Source organism: Narcine bancroftii, chromosome 1 (assembly GCF_036971445.1).
Source record: "Narcine bancroftii isolate sNarBan1 chromosome 1, sNarBan1.hap1, whole genome shotgun sequence".
Taxonomy (NCBI): domain Eukaryota; kingdom Metazoa; phylum Chordata; class Chondrichthyes; order Torpediniformes; family Narcinidae; genus Narcine; species Narcine bancroftii.
Genome location: NC_091469.1, coordinates 333630865 through 333655282, shown reverse-complemented (window position 1 = coordinate 333655282; position 24418 = coordinate 333630865). Strand labels below are relative to the sequence as shown.

Sequence of the window (24418 nt, the reverse complement as noted above, 5' to 3'; positions counted from 1 at the left end):
AATTTATCTATATGAAATCTGCTTTTGACCTCATTGCTGCTACAGTTTCTATATTGGAAAGGGGTACTGATGGTAGTGATCAGCCATGATCTGTAAAATGGCGGTGCTGGCTCGACGGGCCGAAGGGCCTACTCCAGCTCCTATTGTCTATTGATTTAAAAAATTCTTGTTTCTGAGTCCAGGCTCTCATAGACAACTCTCATAGGCTTCGGGTTGCCATACTTTGGCAAGGAATGTTGGATAGTAGCAATCAGGCCACTGGAGTATATAGAATGCAGTTAACTAGATATCTGTGGTTGAATTGTTATTTTCTAGAAGGACGAATGGCTGTTATAGAATTTTTTGGGGGTGCTTTAAATCACATTGTGACAAAAGACACTGGCCTTTCCTTGATTTTTATTTCCCTTGTATTCGACATTTAACGCAGATCATGAGGCTTTTGCAAGTTTATCACTGATTATTTTATAAACAGACAATCTATTCAAGTGTACAAACTAACCTTTAGATCTGTTACAGGAGGATGAGGAATGGAAGGAGTTTGAGCAAAAGGAAGTTGATTACAGTGGTTTAAGGATCCATGCTTTACAAATAAGGTGAGCAAAAAAATTAAATATGCACTTTCAATAAAAGATCTTTTCATTAAACTTAAGCCATAATTATATGTTTCCACTGGCTGTGTGATTTTGTTTGCTTAGTGTTCATTGAGTAGCAAGTAACATTTTGGTCATCACTTATTAACTCATGGCCTGTGAGGGAGTCTAACTACCTGCTCTTGACATGCAATAGCTTTACCATTGCAAGAGTTCCCCATCACCTTCTGGGAGTTACTACTGAAATAATCAGGCCAATTACATACATTTTCTGTGCAAGGGCAGATCAGAGTCTGGGTATCTTGCAGCACTTTCCTTCTGATGCCCAGAGCCTATCACCTGCCCACAGTGCATAAATCAGAAATATAATTGATTTCTTAATACTTTTCTTGATGGGAGCTGGTCCTTGACACCATGTAAATCAAAGCATCCTGCTTGACTGGTACTCCACCCTAAACATGGAATACCTCCACTGCAGCTACTTGCCTAGGCTCCTTCGACAGCATCTCTTGTAACCATGAACTTTGCCACTGAAATGAAGAAGGGCTTCAGGAATACATGAGCACCACATCATGCTATAATGTTGTGTAATTACAGTTGTGAATAATTCTGAATTAGTATGGCCATGGTTTTGGCTACTATCTTTAACAGTGGATTGTGACAGACGTGTTTGTACTTACTAGTGTCTGATTTGAAAATGTCACAGTTGCTCATCATCCTGAGACTCTATCCCACATACCATTGTTGTTACCTTCGTTAGAACTACTTTTTATTCCAATGAGATCAAAAACCTAAGAAATACAAGAGAAAATTTGGGTCCATTAGTTTCTGGTGTTCGCCTGATCATATTGTGACACAGTGAAGTAAGAGAATATTTGATATACGGTGCCCCTTTTGTTGTTCTATCACAGTTATTTTTATTCCATCTTCTAATATTTAACATCTGAAATGTAGCTGTTGAGTCTGCTGTCACCTTATCAGGCAGCAAATTCCCTATTACAGTTTGCTGCTTTGTTTCTTCATGCTACCCTCTTGTACTTTTGTGAGTCATCTTTTCATCAGTTCCATTTTGCTGCTAAACTTCCTAATAGAAAAGGTTTTTCAAAGCTGTGCATAATTTTTAACAAACAATTTTATTTTTATTAAATTATTTTCATCAATACCTTTTCATCCACTTTACTTTTGTTGCCTTTACTATTTTTATCCCTAGCCTTCATTGTAACTGGAGCCAGCATCCTTGATCTAGTAGTTAACTTGTGTAGACTTCAAACTCTGTGTCTCTCCTACAGCATGGTGCCCAGAATTCTAGCTGAGTATTCAGCATTATATATAGATAATACGATAATTCCATGCTTTTGTACTCTGCCTCTTGATGGTTTTTTTTGGTTATAAAACCTTGTTCTGCTTTTGCCAAAGATTAATAGGATTGATGGATGCAAGAAGTTAAAGATTATCCATAATGATCAGATAAGAGGACTGGGAAAATGGCTTGCTTCTGCTATTACTTACGATTTGTGTCTTTTAACATTTTCATCCTTCAACTCATTTGAGGAAAGTGCTGTAGTATTAGCTTAAAAAAGTTAAGCATCTCAACTTCAAGAAAATACTTGAGGACCTGACCATTTTTAGCTGCTTGTAGAATAGAAGAGATTGCAACACCTGACTCAGTTGAGTATGTTATGTGCATTTGCAGCTGGGCCTGAAAAATATTAAGGTGAGGTTTAAAGGTAGTGCTCTAGCCACAGTAAAGCCAAATACCCAGCTGTAGGAAGGATATCAATAAATTGCAAGGGGTGCAGAGGATATTTAGCAGGTTATTATTGGGACTGGATGCATGAGTTATAGGGATTGGATAGGCTGGGTCTTTATTCCCTAGATAAGAAGCTGTTTTATAAAATTATGAGGGATGTACATAAAGAGAATATTCAGTCTTTTCCCCAGGGTAGATGATTCCAAAATTAGAGTGGGTTCAAGGAAAGAGGCAAAGATTTTAAGGGGAACATAAGAGGCAATGTTTTACTCATATTGGCCAGCATTTGGAATAAGCTGCCAGAAGAAACCATAGAAATGGGATACAATTTTGACATTCAAAAAACATTTGGACTGTCATGGATTGGAAGACCTTGAAAGGATATGGACCAAGCACATTGGACTAGCCCAGAATGCCAACTTGGTTGACCTAGACAAGTTGGGCAAAAGGTCTGTTCTGTGACCATTTGTAGGAAAATAATGTGAGAAAAAATGCACAATACAAATGTGTTGAGGAAATTCAGCAGGTCACACAGCATCCATAGGAAGAAAAGGGTAGCCAATGTTTTGGGCCTGAGCCCTTAGGGAGAAGCAAAAACAGGCAGGTGCCTGACTTTATAAAAAAAGGTGGGGGAAGGAAGAAAAGCAGAGAGGAAGGGGGAGGAGCACAGACCAGCAGGCAAGAAGTCATAGGTGGATACAGGTGGGAAGCAGGAGAAAAAAGCTGAGAAGTGATGGGGAGAGAGAGTGGCTCTCTGATGGGAAGGGGATGAGGAGCTGGAGGAAAGTAGATAGAGAGATTTGGGGAGGGGATGAATGGAAATTGGAGAAGTCAGTTGTCTGGTTGGAGAGTGCCCAGAAGGAATAATGAGGTGGTGTTCCTCCATTTTGCACGGTCAAAATTTCCTTGGTTTAAAAATCCATTGGTGACTGTTCTATTCATGAATTATCATAGCCCAAAAGTTCCTGTGTCAAAAGGCAACTTAATTTTGGTTTTGCTCAATTAAGTCCAAAGTATGTCTTACATATATGCATATCTATATATAGCTCCTGTGAACTGCTTTGACAATGAGCGTTGTGATTTTCATTACTAATTCTAGTGATGAAAGGGAGGAAGAAGATAATGAGAAGAAAGAAGATCAAGATGAGAATGGAGAAAATGTTTCTTACAGAGAAGGAGACCGGACCTTTGGACCTTGGAACAAGATAACACCAGTGCAGGCACCTGTCACTGTGGGTAAGCATAGACATAAAAAAAAAAGACGTTTCCTCCAGTACTCCCACAGTGCTAAATAGTTAGAATCGTCAGGCAGTGTGCACCGGCATTCTTGAAATGTAGACAGAAGTTATTTATTCCCAGAATTTTATGAAATTCTTGTAGGACATTTACATTCACCTCTTAACCACAGGATCATGAAATAGCCATTAAAGCAGATTTGTGTTTGAATGTTTTTTATTATGCCACTACATTTATTATGTGGAACACTTTTTAAAATAAAACAAAAATCACTACTTGAAGACTGCATGCTTATTGAACTTGACCCTTATTTCCTGAGTTGAATGATTTTGTGGCTTGAATGAAATCTTCAGCATATAGGGGTCTTAATATGAGAGCTGAAGTGGGCTTGAGTGTCTTTTATCTGAATTGTAAAGCCATTATGCTTCCTTTTCCCATTGATTTTCAAGACTCATTAGATATGGAAATTATTTCCATTCTAAATCTCTTTGCCAAGGAAAAGGAAGCCATCTGATTGATTTAAATTTAGCGTTTGGTGTGCAGCTCTTAAGAAATGCCTATTGCCCATTCTAGCATCTTTAAGTTTAAAGAGTTGTGGTTGAAGTTTCCATGCATTGAAGGAGGGCTTACTTTTGTGTTCACAAAAGAAATATGTAACTTTTGAATGTGGAGGAATCAGATGTTATAGAGAATAATATCAATGTGTTGATTCATTATTTTTTAAGCAATGCTTTCTCCTACCTTTGCTATTTTGTAAATCACTCCATGAGCTAAAGGATCAGAATAATTCTACTTGGCTTATTGCTACTTATAAGTCAGTTGAAATTGTCATTCTTAACCTTAATTCTCTTTCTTCTAGAACAGGGTACAGTAAAATCCCTGGTATCTGGCGCCTAAAGGGATTGCAGCTACTGGAAATCTGAATTTTCTGGTTGCCTAGACATGCTTTTACAATGCCAAATTAAGCATTAAGAATAAACAGTATAAATGACAAAATACAGTGAAAAATGAAGTTATTTGATTAAAACAAATCAGTATTGTAGTCTTTATTATGTAAAGTTCACTTTAATCAGGTAATTCCCATAATTTAAATTCATACCCTAGACACTAACAGTGTTGAGCTAACCATGCCATTGTTGTACTTAACAACCCCCCCCCCCACCCCCCCCAAAGTTTACAGATAAAGCCTTACTAAAATACCAATGCTAATAAAGATTAAAAACTAGTCAGGGATAGGGAGACACTTTGGGAGAGTCACCACAGCTGCAAGTGGCATCAATTGACTCTTCATACTAGGTGCCACCTTTTAATTCAAGCTTAACTTTATTCAAAATGCTGCTGCAGGCAGGGCATGATCAGGTCACTCCACTGGCTGTTTTGTGTTGCTTTGGAGAGCATTTACTTTTACGATTTAAAATTTTTATTTACATTTTTATTTAATCTTGTTTAGTTATTTTCTTTTTTTTTGCCAGTTGCTTGGGTTGCCGATTGCTTGAATTCAGGATACCAGGAATTTTACTATATTCATATAATCATACGTTTTGTATGGTTAATCTTGGATTTAACACTGGAGGCATAGGGTACGATTTTTGATTTCCTTACTGTGTAAACATTTGAACTGCCTGAGAAAATTTACTTTTTTGTTTTCAGTTGAAGAAATTCCAGAAGCAAAACCTGCTGGTGTCTATCGACCTCCAGGAGCCAGATCGGGTAATGTGAGAAGAACGCAATCACAAGGACCGCCCGAGATCTTCAATGATGCACAGTTTCCATCCCTACAGGCATCAGCGAAGCACGTAGAAACCAGAAAGTAAGCCTTGATATCTTGCCGTTGGTGATACCTACTTATTTGTTTGAAAAATGGTTTCAACAAATTGTCACCTTTGATGACCATGTTCTTTGCTAACATTTTCTTAAGGTTCTTCATTTTCATTTTTTTAACTGATAGATTTGATGGCCTGCCAAATGTTAATCAATATTGTACGTAAATCTTGCAGATTATACTGCAATAATAGGTGGTCCATGAAGATGATATTGTCTTGGCTTATTTCTATCAATGCAAAACGTGCAATATTTGTAGTTTTAATTTCAAAATGGTTCTGACCAGACACTTAAAATTTTTGTTTAACAAATGGGAGTAAGAATCTGAAAAAGGATGAATGAATAAATACAGTGCAATACAAGTGCTTCACCTTTTATCCGGGATCATTGGGACCGGATGCCTGCCTTTGTTCGGAATCTTCCAGATTTCAGAATCATTTTAAAATGGCAATCCCCTTAAGCAAATGTTATGTTTCAAAATCGCACAAAACGGGGTGGGGGGGGGGGGTGCGGGGGTTGTTAAATAAAGTCCATAAAAGACTCTAATATCACTAGCTTGTTTATTTATTTTAAAGTAAAACTTCAAAATAAAACTGGCTCAGACCCCCCCGTACCTATCCCTGCCATCCTCATCCCTGCCCTCTCTTAGTTTCAGTGGAAAGGTGACTCTTGGTCTCGAGCCCAGAGTTTAGAAGTCGCAGTGGCTGACTCAATGTGGGAGTAAAGGCTGGCTTCCTTATCCATAATCCACCACTCAGCTGGAACCGCTCTGGTGCTGGCAGAATGGTTCCAGCTGTGGGGATTATGGGTAATGGAAACAGCCATTGTTCCCCCATTAAGCTGTCGCCAGCCACTGCCACGAGTGAGTTCCGGGTTCGGCAGCACGGCACCCCTGCTGCAATGTCAGGAATTAGATTGGGAGGGGATGACGGCTGGGGTGGAGGGGGGAACAGACAGACAGCTGGGGGCAGGGGTTCGACCGGCAGGTGGCTAGAGGGGGGGGCGACCAGCAGCTGAGAGTTGGGGGGAGACGAGGAGCAAGGTGGTCGGGCATTTTCATTACCAAAAATAGTGCCGGCTTTTGGAGGTTGCCGGTGTTTGGAATCCTGGATAAAAGGTTAGGCACCTGTTTTATACTTTCACATTTTGGAGGGTTGCTTATAAATATTTACATTTCAATAATCTATTTTTTCATCTTTTTGTTCAATCTCCACATACAAATAGGCTGCTATGATTGAATTGTTTTCTGGACTAAATCAGCTAATCTAAGCATGGTTGCAGTGACCCCAGCACAGGAGCCAAATGGTTTGACAACTTGGGAGTGAGCTAGCTAGTCAAGCAAAGTTCAGAATCTTGCAGTTCCAAAGAACTTTTGTGTATAGTTATACTTGGATTCATGCCGTCTTATTAATTAAACACCCCATTTGACAGTTTCATTGAACAAGCATGTATTTCCTGAAAAACAAGCAATTACAAGCTTTCTGAACTGTGGTATGCATTGCCTGGATGCCTGAACATGCAAGTTTCCTTTGGAAACTGCACAGGCTACACATTTGAATTCAGAAATTGAAAACAAATATCCTCACTTTCTGTTCAGACTTGAGTGGTGGATTGTGATTTAAAATAAAAATTGGACAGGAAATTTTTAGTTGAGAAACTTGCTTAAGAATGAGGAGTTCTTGGATTTTTCCAAAATTTAGAAGAATAGCCATGGAATAGGCAACGTGATTAAAAATCCTTCAGTCTTGTTTCAAGGATCTGGAAGGTAAATTTTAAATTTAGATATACCACACAGTAACAGGTCCTTCTAGCCCCTGGGCCTGTGACCTCCGAATACACTAATTAGCCTACAACCCTAATAGGGGGAATCTGGGTCATTGGCATTGGAATAGTGTTGTGCTAACCATACTGTCCACTGTATTCAAGACTTTTTTTTACTAGCGAGTAATATATGTTAATGTGATTCCAGGGAACTGAATAATAAAAAATCAAAATTTAGTATTGAATTTGTGTGAGTTAATGTACATGGATGTTTGTACAGAGCAAGAAGTTATCACTTTTATCTTTTTAAACTGGGTACCCAAGTTTTTGGTGATCTTTTGCATTGAATCATTCCTGGGCCAGCTATTTGTAGAAGTGCTAGATGATCCCAATAGATTGATGTTTGAATAGGAGCAGGCTGCGCCAGAGGGCCTCACGGCCTGCCCCGCGATTCAGTGTGACCATGACTGATCTATCTTGGGTGCAACAACTCCCCTGTCAGATCTCTATAGCCCTTGATTCCAATTTTCAAAACTATCTACTATATCTCCACTTTAAATACTTCATAAAATTCCAGAGATTTGCCACTTTCTGTGGGAAGTGTCTAGACTGCTTGGGAGATGAACAATATCATAATATTGCTTCAACATCTGAATTCACACTCCTTTATGGATTGCATGGAGCCCTGAAATTATTAAATTTTCAGCTAATTCTGCAGGGTGCATCAACTGTATGCCACCAATCTAACAGAAAGCATCTTTTCATTTAATTTTGAGAGAAATTAGCTCAGATTGAGCCAGAAATTGCCCGCCATTTTAAAACACACAGCAGCTATCTTGTTGGAGATGATGCATTGAGTCAAATTAATAAAGTAGCTTGAGCACCACCTGTATCCATTGCCCAGATGTTCTTGGGTATTCCACCTGCAGGATCTCCAGTATGTATAATCCTCATTAGGAAGTATATCTGCCTGTATTTGTCACTGGGTCAAAATTTAATGTGTGTATATATCATATGTGCCACACAGACTTTGAAGGGCAAAAAGGGATGGGAACAGATGAGCAAATTCTGGGCTAGCGCAGTACACGAAAGTACCTGGAGAAGCTCACCAAGTCGTGCAGCATTCATAGAAAGTAAAAACTGGTCATTTTGGGACCAAGCCCTTTGTCGAATGTTGAGAAGCAGGAAGAAGCCTGAAAGTGTGGAGTGGGAGGAGCAAAGGCGAACAGGCAAGAAGTTATAGGTGGATGCAGGTGGGAGGGTTGAAAGGAAAGAAGCTGAAAAGTGATGGGAAAGAGGGCAGTGGACTGAGAAGGATCTTTTTATGAGTGGATAGCTGGAGGAAGGGAAACTGGGTGGGGGGGACAGTAGAGAAAGAGAGCGTGGTGTTTATACTTCCTGTGCTTAATTTTCAAATTTATTTAATTTTGTCTTTCCCTATTCCTATATTTGTTTACCAGTCCATTGATTCCTGTACTGGCTTCTTGAGTCAACTCACTCCATTGATTCTAATTTTATCTGCATTGGGCTTGAATACTCAAATTTTTCCTTGAATCTTTGTGTTTCCAGTTTTAAGCCGATCAACACATCTCTGGCCAAACCTTTGGTTGTCTGTCCTAATCGTGTCATCACTGGTCTAATTTTAGGAGAATCTGATACTCTTTTGGAGGGGGGGGGAGGGAGAAGGAATTTCATCATCCTTTCCTGCTCTGGTGTGTATAATTCAAGATCCATTAATGTGAGTGAATTTTCCTACTATGCCCAATCAGGGAAGACAATAAATACTGGCCTTGTTACTCTCCATGCCAGAAAAGAGAAATTAACTGAACATTTGCACTGTTGTTTCGTACACTGTTGTCATCTTTGAAACTCGATGACAATAGTAGAATTTGTACATATTCCATTTGTACTCTGGTGTTGAAATAGAGTACCTCGTGTGGCTGAAGCTCAATCAGATTGGACTCTAGTGAATCTATCATTTTGATATTTGTGAAGCTTTCATGTACTGACTTAGTTTAGAAAATTTCATAACAAAAAAATTTGTAATCAAGATGTGTATATATATGTGTGTGTATGTGTGTGTGTGTATATATATTTATGTATATGTGTGTGTGTATATATATATATATTTATGTATGTGTGTGTATATATATATTTATGTATGTGTGTGTATATATATATTTATGTATGTGTGTGTATATATATATTTATGTATGTGTGTGTATATATATATATTTATGTATGTGTGTGTATATATATATTTATGTATGTGTGTGTATATATATATTTATGTGTGTGTATATATATATTTATGTGTGTGTATATATATATTTATGTGTGTGTGTATATATATATTTATGTGTGTGTATATATATATATTTATGTATATGTATATATATATATATTTATGTATATGTGTGTATTTATGTATATGTGTGTATATATATATATTTATGTATGTGTATATATATATATTTATGTATGTGTGTATATATATATATTTATGTATATGTATATATATATATGTGTGTGTATATATATATTTATGTATGTGTGTATATATATATTTATGTATGTGTGTATATATATATATTTATGTATGTGTGTATATATATATATATTTATGTATATGTGTGTATATATATATTTATGTATATGTGTGTGTATATATATATTTATGTATATGTGTGTATATATATATTTATGTATATGTGTGTATATATATATTTATGTATATGTGTGTATATATATATTTATGTATATGTGTGTATATATATATTTATGTATATGTGTGTATATATATATTTATGTATATGTGTGTATATATATATTTATGTATGTGTGTGTGTATATATATTTATGTATATGTGTGTGTATATATATTTATGTATATGTGTGTGTATATATATATTTATGTATATGTGTGTGTATATATATATTTATGTATATGTGTGTGTGTATGTGTGTGTATGTATGTGTGTGTATGTGTGTGTATGTATCTGTGTGTATATGTGTGTGTATGTATCTGTGTGTATATATATGTATATTTATGTATGTGTGTGTGTATATATATATTTATGTATGTGTGTGTGTATATATATATATATTTATGTATGTGTGTGTATATATATATATTTATGTATGTGTGTGTATATATATATATTTATGTATGTGTGTGTATATATATATATTTATGTATGTGTGTGTATATATATATATTTATGTATGTGTGTGTATATATATATATTTATGTATGTGTGTGTGTATATATATATTTATGTATGTGTGTGTGTATATATATATTTATGTATGTGTGTGTGTATATATATATTTATGTATGTGTGTGTGTATATATATATTTATGTATGTGTGTGTGTATATATGTATGTGTGTGTTGTGTATGTATCTGTGTATGTATCTGTGTATGTATCTGTGTATGTATCTGTGTATGTATCTGTGTATGTATCTGTGTATGTATCTGTGTATGTATGTGTGTGTATGTATGTGTATATATATTTATGTATATGTGTGTGTATATATATTTATGTGTGTGTATGTGTGTGTGTAAAGATGTGTGTGTAAAGATGTGTGTGTAAAGATGTGTGTGTAAAGATGTGTGTGTAAAGATGTGTGTGTAAAGATGTGTGTGTAAAGGCGCGTGTGTGTAAAGGCGCGTGTGTGTAAAGGCGCGTGTGTGTAAAGGCGCGTGTGTGTAAAGGCGCGTGTGTGTAAAGGCGCGTGTGTGTAAAGGCGCGTGTGTGTAAAGGCGCGTGTGTGTAAAGGCGCGTGTGTGTAAAGGCGCGTGTGTGTAAAGGCGCGTGTGTGTAAAGGCGCGTGTGTGTAAAGGCGCGTGTGTGTAAAGGCGCGTGTGTGTAAAGGCGCGTGTGTGTAAAGGCGCGTGTGTGTAAAGGCGCGTGTGTGTAAAGGCGCGTGTGTGTAAAGGCGCGTGTGTGTAAAGGCGCGTGTGTGTAAAGGCGCGTGTGTGTAAAGGCGCGTGTGTGTAAAGGCGCGTGTGTGTAAAGGCGCGTGTGTGTAAAGGCGCGTGTGTGTAAAGGCGCGTGTGTGTAAAGGCGCGTGTGTGTGAGGGTGCGCGCGCGTGCATACATGTTTGCAGAACAATCTTCAAAAATCCAATGTTGACATGCAGTATTTAAATGGATGCAAAGATGTTCAGTAAGAAGGTGGGAGAGACCACTGTGACAGACTGTTATAAACTCATGAAATCCTTGTTGAGGTGCTTCCAGATAAATGTCCCTTTCAGACAAGTGGCAATCATAACTCCCCTTCTCTTTGCGTAGGGATGGGTCATCCGAAATGCAGTATTTCTTCTGCTTCCAAAACCCTTTCATGGGTCAGCTGTTCCAAGTGACCTTCACAATGGCACAATCCAACTTCAGAATTCCTCTGCTTCCAGAACCATTTTGTGGATCAGCTATTCTAAGTGACCTTCCCTTTTGGCCACGGTGTGGCATACTCATTCTGCTGTAACACAGAAACCACTTCAGAACTATTATTTTCAAGAGCTTTGCTCCAAAATGGCCTCTGAGCAAATAGTCTTTAATCTGTTGGTCACATGTTCTTTGCACTTGTGTTTTCCATGGCCTTCCCCTCTCATCAGAAGTATCCAATTTGGGTATACACTGCCCCCAGCCTGTCGACGCCCAGTCAATCTCCAAAGCCTGCAGGGTTTGCAGTTTGATTTGTTCTCTTAAAGTGACAGTCCCACTCAAATGAAAAAAACTGAAAATGGGACCATGTAATACCTGCCACCAACAAGGAAAATTTTGAGTTGCAAGAGCAAAATTTTAACTGCAACCTACAATGTTTGAAATAACACATTCACTATTTCCATGACATAATACAAATATAACATTTTCCAGTAATGTTAAGTTCGCAACATTGAAAGGCAATCTTTTTCTTTAATATGAGTTATCATTAAATCATATTCCTGTAGAACTAGACTCCAGTTTAACAAATATCTATTTGTATTTTTCATTTTACTAAAGAAAACAAAGGAATTATGGTCAGTATACACAAAAAGTGGTTCCTGAGCTGTGCAGATGTACACATTGAAATGCTGCAAAGCCAATACAGGGCCAATAATTCTTTCTCTATAGCAGAATAATTCTTTTGATGTTTATTGAATTTCTTGGAGAAGTAGCTACTGGATGATATATACCAAGATGACCACCCAAGGATTGCTATGGGCCAAGATTAAAATTTTGTCCCTATAGGAGGAACTACAATCTGGTGAACAACTGTCCATTCTCTATTGGTAGGGATATCAGGTGGTCTCCACTTCCTCATTATTACCCCCTTCCTTGTAATAGTATCCAGCTGGCACTTTCTTAATTTCATCCTTAGAGGCTTATCTCTCACCTTGGCAAATCAGGATCTCTGTTCTACCCACTATAAATTATTTTCAGGCAGGGACAAATCCTTGCTCTCAGGTTTAACACCAGAACTCTGTCCTAACAGTTGGTATTGGCAAGCTTCTTTTGGACATAGCTCACGTAACTGCACAGGCCAGATATATATATCTGAATCTGTCTCGGCAGTCAATCTCACCACAGGGACAACTTTACCCTCTGCAATTTGTTTCCTGCAATTCCCTTTGGAGAAATTGTTTTGCCTCCTCTTCTCCGAACTTCCCTTTCATTACATAATAGTCACCTAAAATTTTCATAGCGTACCACTGCAAGTTCAAACTTTTTTGTGATGGTCAGTTAATTATTCTTTCTTGCCCCCTGGAAACCTGCAAAGGTGGGCAATTCCAAAAACTTATCAATGTCTTTTGCTGCTATCATTCCACACACAAGCCTTTAATTTGGCTCAAAAAAATCTAATCACTCAAATTTTGACAATTAATTGATCATCACCTTCAAATTTAGTGAGATCCCAGACGATTATCCCCCAATTTTGTTATGTGCCAGACAGCAGCAGTAAAAATGAGCCCAGTGTTATATTTAAAGTAATAAGGTTTTATATTATTGCTAATAATTTAAAATATCTAATTCATCTGAAATTATCTACTTAACTCCCAACTATGCACGAATATACTAAAGTGTATGGGGAATACCACAAGCCACTACAGCTTGGGCATAATTCTGGAAAGGCAGTTCAAAGCTCAGACTCAAAAAATTTAATGTTGACATGCAGGCTTTAAATGGATGCTAATTTTTTGTCCCATGCCAGAATGAACACACTTGTGTGTAGAGTTTGAACAAAAGTGTAAATGATAGATAACCTGCTACTGGTAAGGTTGTCCATTAAATGTAGTTCAGCCTCCACATACAAAGCTATGTCTGGTGTATTAAGTTTCCTTACTTCTCTGAAATATTGAGTTTAATATTTTGCTCTCACTGCTATTGGCTTCAGAAGAACCAGATTACATTTGTAGAGTGTGTCCTTTTCTGGGTAGGGGGGAACTCTGCAACCATTCTGACACCTTTTTAAACTTTATAAGGGTCAGTGACCTGATGGATCTCCCTCATTGAATGCTACTCTGTCCATTTGTATGTGGCGGTTGAACCATTCAAACAATGAGGAAGGCCACAAGTATGGTAGGTAAACTTACTCTTGTTTGGACACGTTTCCTTATCTTTGTGTTTAAACGTTTGACTAGCTGATCGTAACTTGTTTTCCCCCAGAGATAAAGAAATGGAAAAGACCTTTGAGATGGTGAAATACAAAAACAGAGCCAGAGAGGAAGGTTCTAAAAGTCAGTCCGTTCAGCTAGAACTTGGCAACCAGTTTGCTGTTCTTGAAGAGCAGTAAATATTGGTGCATATTTTACAGACTGCTGCTCTGTTCCATCCCAGGTAATTAAGCAACATGGAACCCACCTGTCTTCACCACATTGCCAGAAAAATGTTTAATTGAGGTGGCATCGGCTTCCGTGGACAAATGAGGCACCTGCAAGACATCATGGGAATATTAAGCTTGAAGCACAATAACTGCTGTCATCTGCTTTGGATACGAATTGCTACAAGGGTTTGAATAAAGTGTCAGTCTTGGAATGACATTTTTTGGATAAAGATTGAAATTGCAGCCATTAAGTGGTCCATTTGTTTTCATCCTGCTTTCTAGTTGAATGTTGAGCCTCACAGGTGACTACCTCAATTTGGCAGTAAGAACTGTGGACACCATTTTGACTGTTCCTCATTTGCCATCACATTTTTTAGAGGAGTGTTACACTAGTTCAACATTACAGACCATTAATCTGCTAAATTCCTGGGAGCTGAAGTAGAAATATTATGACCATCAACAAATTGAAATTGCAACAGAATAATATTAAGTGACCTTAGTGTAAAGTAAAAGTTCCGTATGGGATTTATTAAAACATTTGGTTTTCAAGTTGGAGCAAACTGGCTGCATACCCTGGCTTGGGCTGCATCGCCTCCTTGATGAAGATCATTTCTGTGTTTCCGGAAGTAATGCAGAGATGTAGTACATAGCATCGTCCTCCAAATTCTTGATGCTCAAAGAATCTAACTTGGACCTTGGATAAATATTCATTTCAGATTGACATTCTAAGCGGCAACACCGTTAAAATCACACAGTCGTCAAATCTTCAAACTTCTTAAGATGGTCTTAAAACTAAAGTGGTGACCAACAGTAAAAACCTGGAAATGGGGAATGGAAAATGGGGATTTGCAAACAAGTGTTCCTTTTAGAATTATTTGCATAATCTCATCTGAACAATCAAAATCTAGTGTTTGTTACGTGGCATGAATGATGATGACATGTCACACTCTAAAGGTTGAATTTAATTCATCTAACTTTTATGTATTTATATAATTAACTATTGTGAAACCTTAACATGGGGGTGGGGGGTGGAGGGGAGTAAAGCTCAAGGTTACAATTCAAAAATTACAACTATTTATGAAGTCTGGTACAGTATTTTCCTAAAGCTTGAAGACCATCTGTAAAATTGGGCATATTGAAATAAATGCATCAGGCTCTGGCCCATTGCATTAGAAATTCCATTCCTTTTAACCCTTGCAATAAAACTAATTCTCTGTTCAAGAACTAACAGCAACACTTGGTCGACATTATTGAGTTGTTTTAAGATGCAGATTTAGAACCTATTTTGTGCTATACAAATGGAACAGCAGCTATTGTCTGAACATAAGTAAATCCTGGGCATGTATTATGGCTGTACTGGTGGAAACATTTAAATAAATCAATAAATCTGCAACATGTGCATATTTTGTTTCTTTTATAATGACTAATGTAGGAATTATTACTTAATATTTATTGGGTAACAACTTTCGTATTGCTGCAGGACTAATTAGAGCAATACCATTGAATTTTTCTGAATTTTACCTTAATCTTTTCCAGTAGATGATCTGGTGTTTTTTTTGGGGGGGGTGGGGGGAGAAGTAGAGTATTCCACAGATAGATGAAACTGGCCTGTGTCATCTACTAAAAGTCTTGTCTATTGGTTGCAGTTCGCATTGGGATCCAACTTGTTTTACAATATTTTTTTTAAAAGGAAACATTTTCCATTTTGTGCTGTATCCAAAATCTTTTATTTTGGTCATGAACTTGGTCAGAGAAAATGTGTTCTGACATGTCATATTTTGTACTACGAAAAGATGTCCCTCCCTGAGGATAGTTGCGGTGTTCCCATTGTAATTTTCTGGACTGTGGTAACCATGCATCTTTTGCTGTTGAAAGTAATTATGTAAAGTGCTTTGTCCATGAATGTTAGTGAAAAAACACTCATTTTTTAAAATTAAGTTTTTATCTAGATTATCAGTTAACCTTGTGACAATCATTTGCCATGGTAGTATCTATGCATGCATTTATTCTCAAGGTTTAGTGGATATTGGGCAAAATGAGCCAAAATGCTAAGTGATCAGTATTGAAAGGGACAGTAAATCAAATAGCAAGACAAAAAAAAGCTACAAGTAGAAGAACAAGCACCGAAGCTCAAATGGCAATTTTAATAAGATTTAATGGTACGAAATACCTGTGAGACTACTACCCTCCTGGTCAGATCGGATTCCGCATCCAGCACTTGCTGTCAGCCTTTTTATAAAAAGGCCTTGCATTTAAACAACAAGGGAAGGCTGTTTAAGCATTAAAATAATGTTTCATTCTCATCAAAACAAATGCTAGCTGTAACACCGCCGCAGACCACTGCCACCGCCAATCCCCTACATGTCCCCACTGCTGCCGCTGATCCCTGGGGAGGCTTCCTGGGCCAGTGGAACACTCAATGGAGAGTCACCAGGCTCATGTCTCTGAGTTCAGATTCCAAATCCTCCCCTCGGTCTACTACCGCACACACACTGGAAATCTCGTGTACGATTGTTGGCCAAGAGGAAGGTTCGGAGTTGGTGTCGGGAGCTCTGGTGTGCTGAGGAGGGAGGAGAGGGAATGGCACTGAGCCCAAGGTCCCACTCCTGCTCGGGAGGCTGCTCTCCTTGATGATGCGGCTTGTGGCTGGGAGGCAGTTTGAGAGGGAGAGTCAATAGGGGAAGGTAAAGAAGAAATGGAAAGGGAGAGGGAAGGGAGTTACCTGAAACAAGGACAATTATTCTAAGTTCATGTTGAGTGAAATCATTTTTCAACCTGTGAGGTTATTTTGGCTCCAAAAATATTTTAGATTTGTTTTGGATATCCTCATTTATCGGAAATTATTTTGGAGAATCCAATTTTGGATAAATGGAATTGTACTACTTTTGACTGCAGTAAGTACCTGCGTCGTTTGAGGTGTCAGGAAATCAGATGGGCGGGTAGCTGGCTGGGAGCAGATGGAAAGTTTGAGTTTGGGGTGTTGGGAGCTTGGTTGGACCGGCAGCGAGGGTCTAGGCAAGAGCTCACAGTCAGGGCTTTGGGAGCTCCAGTGGGTGGGTAGCCTGTGCCAAAAATGGGGAGGTGTCGATTTTTGCATGTATGAATATGTATACATGCAAACCCAAAAAAGGGGAGGTGTCGATTTTTGCATGTATGAATATTTAAAATGGATGATGTACAATTTTTCCCTGAAAGTCTTGACTCTTCCTCAGGATGGTGGGAACAGAGTAAACATTTTCATGTTGAGTAAGACTGGTTACTGTCATTGGAGGGGGAGGGAGGGGAGAGGGAAAGAAGTACTGATCTGGCCGCAATGTCAACCCTGTCTTGATTTATTGAAAGAACAGGTTCCAGGGGCAAAATTAACTAAAGTAGAAGAGATTCTGAAAAGATCTATGCAAGGCAATAGTTGAGGTCACAGTGATGATAAAGCAGATTAACTCATTAAATTTAGTATAGTTTGATCCATTAACAGGAGCTGGCCTGATTTCCCTATTCCTTGCTCTGCCTGGGATAAGTTCCTTTGGGATTTAAGGATGTCCCACTTTGTCAGTAGCACTCGTGTAAGAACAGCTCATTAAGGACTTGGTTAAATTTAACCAACAACGCTGTTTCAATAATCTAATAGCATTTGGGCTATAATCATGGCCTCTTGCCTATTCTTAAGAGCTAAGGAAATTCAGCTGTCTGGATAATGGAGACCTAAGAGATGGGCTGCAAATCTCATACTGCATTTGCAGTCTGATATGTGCTTCTGTGTACTCCTTTTCAGAGGTGAGAGCTTCAAACTTGGTGATGAAGAGGCTGATGGAGATTGAGGAATGAGATTATACTGTGGGTTCTGTGCTATGACCGTTTTCTGACTAACACTGTTCTTGGTGTGCAATTTTAGCAATGGGAAGTCGAGTCTTTCCACAGTGACTTTCTTCTCTCTCTTCTTCCCTTCTACCCCCCCCCCCCCACCTTAAAGCTTTTAAGAACATCTTTGAGATGTTTTCATTGCTATCTAGGAAGTGTTAGTGAAGTGCCAAGGTCACACGGGGGGCTGCAGATGGTGGAATCTGGAGCAAAAAAAAAATCTAACCTGGTGGAGGGGCTCAATATGTCAGGCAACATCAGTGAGAGAAAAATAATGGAACCCTTTATCAAGGTGCCTATCTAGGGTGCTGGGGATAGGAACAATGTCACCTGCCCATAGGAGCAGGCTGAGTGTACTATATAAGCTTTGATTCTGAAGCCATCGGCATGGGAAAAGGTGATAACTCTGATTTATTAGAGCTGCATTTCTTAAGAACGTTTCCACTCTAAGATTGCCTTGTGTTGATGGTTAATTAGTTCCTGGTTATTCTCATCAAATCAGTCTTGGGGTTTTTGATAGCTCGAGTGGGTGCACTGACTTCTGGGAGTGATGAAGCCATCTGATGCACTGATGGAGATGCACTTTTGTGCCACAGTATATCTGTTGCTGCAGTTGTTCAGGGGCTAAGGTGAAGTTTGAGCATGAGGACAGGTAATGTGATGCCCTTGTCAGTGATGTAGTTTCATAATCACCCGCATTTGGAGCAGCATGTTGCGCTTGTCTTCACCACAAGGAGATCAGCTACTCACGAGGGATTTCTCCTCCCCTTCCACCCCCCCCCCCCCCAACCCCCCAACTTTCCCTTTGTCAATCACACATTCCCAGAGGTTTGCATCCTCTGGCGCTGAAATATTGTAGGAGAATCAGTTCTATCACTGTGACTTGGGCTAGCCACTGGTCAAGTTGGAGTAGAGTTTTTTTCCTTCACCTCTTCACTAGTTTTTGGGATTGAACTTTCTACACCAGTGGTTCTGAACCTTTTTCTTTCCACCCACATACCACTTTAAGTATTCCCTATGCCATCGGTGCTCTGTGATTAGTAAGGGGTTACTTAAGGTGGTATGTAAGTGGAGAGAAAAAGTTTGAAAACCACTGTTTTAATCGTACTTAATTGACTCGTTATGTGCCCGGTTTCATAACTCCAAAGGAAATGGGCCAATGACAATTTCTCTCAAGCAAAATATTTCAGTAACAATTGGGTCTAGAGCAGTGGTTCTCAACCTTCCCTTCCCACTCACATTCCACCTTAAGCAATCCCTTACTAATCACAGAGCACCGATGGCATAGGGATTACTTAAAGTGGTATGTGAATGGAAAGAAAAAGGTTGAGAACCACTGTTCTACACTGACTCCATTTTGGAATGCACTGGAGCATCCTGAAACATTAATTTATCCCAAAACAGGCCACCCATGAAGACCTCATTCTTATCACTTCTTTCATTCAACTATCCTTTCCCTCTGCATTACCCAGGGTAGTTGTCTCCATGTGTGTTCCTGCAGTAAAGTGTTCAGGTCTGTCACTAGGATGTCCATGAGGTAACTGGCATTCTCTTCTCCTGTCTTGCCACATCAGGCTCTTGTCCTTTTGCCTTAGCTGTAGAACATCACAGAGTAAAGGCAAGAGTAAATGCCTCATTTAACTTAAATTTTTAATTATAGAGAAGTAGCATGGTAGCAGGCCCTTCCAGCCCATAACCCAATGCTGCCCAAATACACCCATCTAACTAATGAACATACTATTTGTCTTTGGAAACTGGAGCACTAAGGGGTGAATGTACAAACTCTTTGCAGTCAGCAGTGGATTTAAACCTGGGTTGCTGATGCCATAATAGCAGTGTGCTAACCATGCCCTAACTAGCTGGAAAAAGCCAAGTACCAAAAGTATTAAAAGAAGAGAATTGTTCTCTGACACTTTGTCTTTTGCACTGGTTTTAACTTTAGTAAAGTGCTCATCAACTTGTGAAAGAAATGTCCCATTTCTATCCCAAGGTTCATCTGTCTTAAACCAAAAGGCATGGGTTTCGGGTGGTTAGAGAGGATCGCAAGAACCCTTTCACCCAGAGGACGGATGCAATCTTCAGCACACTGCTGGAAAGGATGGTGGAGGCAGGAGCTTGCAACCAAATACTTAACTAATCATCTTTTCTAACCCTCTTTGTTAGAAACAAGTTTTAAGGAATGGTATAGATTAGGCATTAAAAGTCTGAAAGATCTTTTAATCAAGGTGAGGGGGTTGGAGGGTTATTGGCAGAGAATGGGAGGTTTGAGCAAGTGGAGTTGTTCTAGTGAACCGGTGTGGACTCAAGGCTGACATGGCCTGTTTCCGCTCTATAAATGGTTATATGGTTAAATCACCAAGCATAGTTGGTCATGTGCTCAGTGCTACTATGTGAGATTAATGTGGATTGGTGTTGGCATGGACAGATTGAGCTGCATTAATCCATGACTTGAATTAATCTTAGTAAAAAAGACAGCTTGCCTCCTGCAATGTGTCTGACTCTTGGGCACATGGATGTAAGAATAATACATGGTTATGTGTGTAAGGTAGGGAAGTTGTGGAGTAAGGCATGATATGGTATATCCAGCAAGTTGGTGGGGAATATGATGCTGACCACTGCGGAATATCATGGGCCCAAATGTAATATTTTTTGTATCCCGTATAGATCAAGGGATTAGAGATGTTTTACCATCACGCATCTCTGGGGTTTTTCTTCACGTTCTTTCTTCTTACTACTTTTCTTTTTTTTTGTTCAACACCTGGATTGTGAATGTAGGGGGTTGAGGGGGACGCTGGATGGACACATGGTTTAGTATTGGTCTTTAATGGCAGGTAAATTGACTTTTATTAGTATTAATATTAACAGAATTCAGAATCCGATAAAGAGAAAAAGGTTATAAAAGAAAAAAAGCCAAAGTGGATTTAGCTTTTTTACAAGAAACTCATTTAATGAAAATAGAACATGCAAAATTAAAGAGGGATTGGGTAAGAATGGTATTGTCTTCATTTAACTCTAAAGCCAGAGGGGTAGCGATATTAATAAGTAAAAGTTTATCATTTAAAATATTGGATATATTTATTGATAAAATAGGAAAATATGTGATGATAAATTATAACATTTATTTGGAATATTGGACATTGAATATATATGCACTGAATATAGATGATGGAAAATTTATACAAGATGTTTTTATGCAGTTACCCAATGCAGAGTTTATCTTACAAACTCTGAAATTTCATTAAAAAAGTAAATGTTCGATTGACAGAGTATGATTCAATATCAAGTTATAAAGTAAATATTGAAAAAAGTGAAGTGATGCCCAATGATTGAGGCTGATTCTACTCAAGCTAAGAAAATGACAACATTTAAATGGCAGAAGGAGGCAGTTAAATATTTAGGAATCAATATTGATAAGGATTTGAATAATTTATTTAAATTAAATTATATACCTTTACTGAAGAAAATTAAAGAAGATTTAATATAAAGGAAGGATTTACCAATTTATTTAATAGGAAGGATAAATTGTGTGAAGATGAATATCTATTTTTGTACCAACAACCTTTTTCAAGATTTAAATAAAAGTGTAAGAAAATTTATTTGGTGAGACAAAGCCCAGGATGGCTTTGGAAAAATTAACATGGAAATATGATCAGGGGGACTACGAATGCCTAATTTAAAAAAAACTATTATAAAGCAGCTCAACTTAGATTTTTGTCTTTCTATTATCAGACTGGTGAAAAGACCACATGGGTACAAATTGAAATGAATAAAATAGGGGAAAATAATTCTGAACACATTTTGTATAAGTGGCACGAAGAGCTGTTAAAAGGGAAAATAAATACGCCAATTTTTAAACATAAAGTATGGAATGGAATTCATATAGAAAGTGGAATGAAAAATTATCATTTAGCTAGAATGTTAAAGCAAAATCCTTTAATTCCCACTGCAGTTAATAATTTTTTTTGATATTTGGTATAACTAATAAAAAGGATAAAGGATTGTGTTTTGGGTTATTTTTCTTTTGACCAATTGAAAGATGAGTATAATGTACCAAATAATACTTTTTTTCTTATTATCAACTTAAATCGTATTTAAAAAGAAAGTTAGGACTGAATTTTAGATTACCTGAACAAAGTCAATTTGAATATATAATAACTGAAAAGATTTATTACTAATATATATATATATATATATAAAATTGCAAGAGACTATGCAATAAAAAAGATCTATTTAAATCTAAATTGAGATATGAAAGAGCTTTAAATATACAAATTCAAGAATAAGTATGGTCAAAACTTATGAAAGTGTTACCAATACAATTAATGTCAGATATCAAATTTTACATTAGTTATATTATACTCCACATAAACTACATGAAGTTAATTCAAATTCCTCTGATTAATGTTTTAGATGTAATAAAGAGGTAGGAATCTTTTTACATGCAATATAGCAATGTGAAAAAGTAGAACAACTTTGGGAAGATAGAAGTATTTTATTGGGATGTTGTGAAAATGCAACTTTTGAAAGACCCAAAAATATTTTTGTTAGAGGATATTTATGATTTGAAGTTGGATATTTATCAGAGGGAATTTTTAAGTATAGCAGTAGCAAAGAAATGTATAGCCGTAATGTGTAAACTAGATAATTGGGGTTGAACAGATGGCAAATGATGGCAGATTACAAAATTGTATACCATTAGAGAAAATAACGTATAATTTGCGGAATCAATCAGAAAAAAATTATTAGATTTGGAAACCTTATATGGATTTTATTGGTAAGAGTTCATCTACAGAGACTACTATTCTTGCCCCAACTCACTCTAGTTAATTTAAGGTCTAAGATTATATTTGTAAATTTGAAATTTAATTAATCAATGAAGGATATATGATTAATTCAGACAGGTTTTTTCTTACTTTTCTGGGGAGGAAGGGGGAGGGTAGGAGGAGAAAATATCAAATGATGTATTCTTGGATTGTTTTTTAATTATTCTGTATGATTACGGATAGTACTGTATTTGTTATTGATGCAAATGAAAAATAAAATTTTCCCCCCAAAAATTCCCCAAGTCCTGTAGATCAGGATTCTTCACTTAATTCGATGGTTTAGTTCTGTCTGTGCCCCAGTTTTGTAACGCTAGCTGCTTGACCTTTTTGAATGAGTTACTGGACTGATTTCTCCACCTTAAAAGTGGAAAGCTGGTTTGTTGGTAATTGTGTTTACCATGCACTTGAGTGGGGATCCTGCTCTTATTTTCTTTTGTTTTCCTGTTGAGCTCAATACAACTATGCAATGTTTAAAAGAATATCTTGCATTTCACCTATGTTTATTTTCCTTTGTCTTGTGTTCAAGTAAACATTACGAAATAAATAGTGCAAGTTAAATAGTTTTACTGAACAATAAACAAACTGTATTCAGTACAGTGGAAACCAAACTGCTTTGCCTACTATTGTTTGGAAGTTCAAACATATGCTAAGTAAAACGAGAAATTGATCTGCAATAGCAGTGGTGAAAGGCAGTAGTAATCAGTTTTTGGGATAATGGTTTAAACAGCAGTGAAACATTGATAATTTTTTTCTCCCACTAATGCTACTCAAACTACTGAGTTCCCACAGCAGTTTGTTTTTTTGCTTCATATTCCAGCAACTACGGTCTTCTGTGCGTTTCCAATGAAATCTGATGCTGTATGAAAGATGGCTTGATCCTTTGGATGACCAGAGCCTTAGCCCATAGTGGACGTCTCCTCCATTGTCGTCTCTGGCAGTGTATCGTTCCCTCATTGCGATGTCAGTCTGGATGGGAAGGAATAGTTTGCTGGTTCCCTGCCAACTATTACCATTGTCTAATCCAGCCATACTCCATGTGGGCCCTAAGCCCTCCCTGGAGGCCACAGGACATTTAAGTAAAAGCCTTATTTTCTTTTCACCTTGCATAACATTAATATTGTTTTTTTATGTAGTTGGAAGGAGAGAAGTGTGGAAGAAACCAAAACTTGACTGGTTCACAGTAAAGGGGACCCATAAACTTTGAGTAGAGTCTTAGGGGGCCATAGCTGATACAAGGTTGAGAATGGCTCCTTTAAATCTTTCTAACAATACATTTAGTTATTAGTCCATTGGAGAGTAATGTGTTAATGATTTGTCATATGGATTGCATGATGTACATATGTACCAAAATTCATATTGCTGCAGCTGAACATTAAAAAAAAACTTTCATATATTAAATTGAAATGAGATAAATACAAAAGATTATGGGCCCAGATAACCCCAAAACCTAGCAGCAATAAAAATTCACCAAGACAAATGGTTATTTAAACAAAAGTTGCTTTTAATATCTTTAAACATAAAACAGGATCAAACTTTAACTTATTATTATTATTAGCTAACTTAACCCCCTTCTAATTCTAAGTACGTGTGTGTGTGTGTGTGTGTGTGTGTGTGTGTAATATATATATACACACACATATCTTTTTTTCTTTGGCTTGGCTTCGCGGACGAAGATTTATGGAGGGGGTAAAAAGTCCACGTCAGCTGCAGGCTCGTTTGTGGCTGACAAGTCCGATGCGGGACAGGCAGACACGATTGCAGCGGTTGCAGGG

At 37.6% G+C, this 24418-nt stretch overlaps 1 protein-coding gene across 5 annotated transcripts in view; it reads left to right on the top strand.

Moving 5' to 3' along the window:
• Positions 1-24418, top strand: part of cdv3 (carnitine deficiency-associated gene expressed in ventricle 3) — a 50509-nt gene that overhangs the window by 10759 nt on the left and 15332 nt on the right. For 3 of the 5 annotated variants that reach the window (XR_011348200.1, XM_069909178.1, XM_069909173.1), the window contains exons 2-4: positions 517-593; positions 3440-3576; positions 5227-5386. Coding sequence is in view for 4 of the 5 variants with exons in the window: in XM_069909178.1 (XP_069765279.1) it covers positions 517-593; positions 3440-3576; positions 5227-5386 (374 nt within the window). In the remaining variant the exon portion in view is untranslated. Of the gene's footprint in view, positions 1-516; positions 594-3439; positions 3577-5226; positions 5387-13808; positions 15359-24418 lie in introns of those variants that run through there. The other 2 variants (XM_069909163.1, XM_069909186.1) reach the window with 2 other exon arrangements.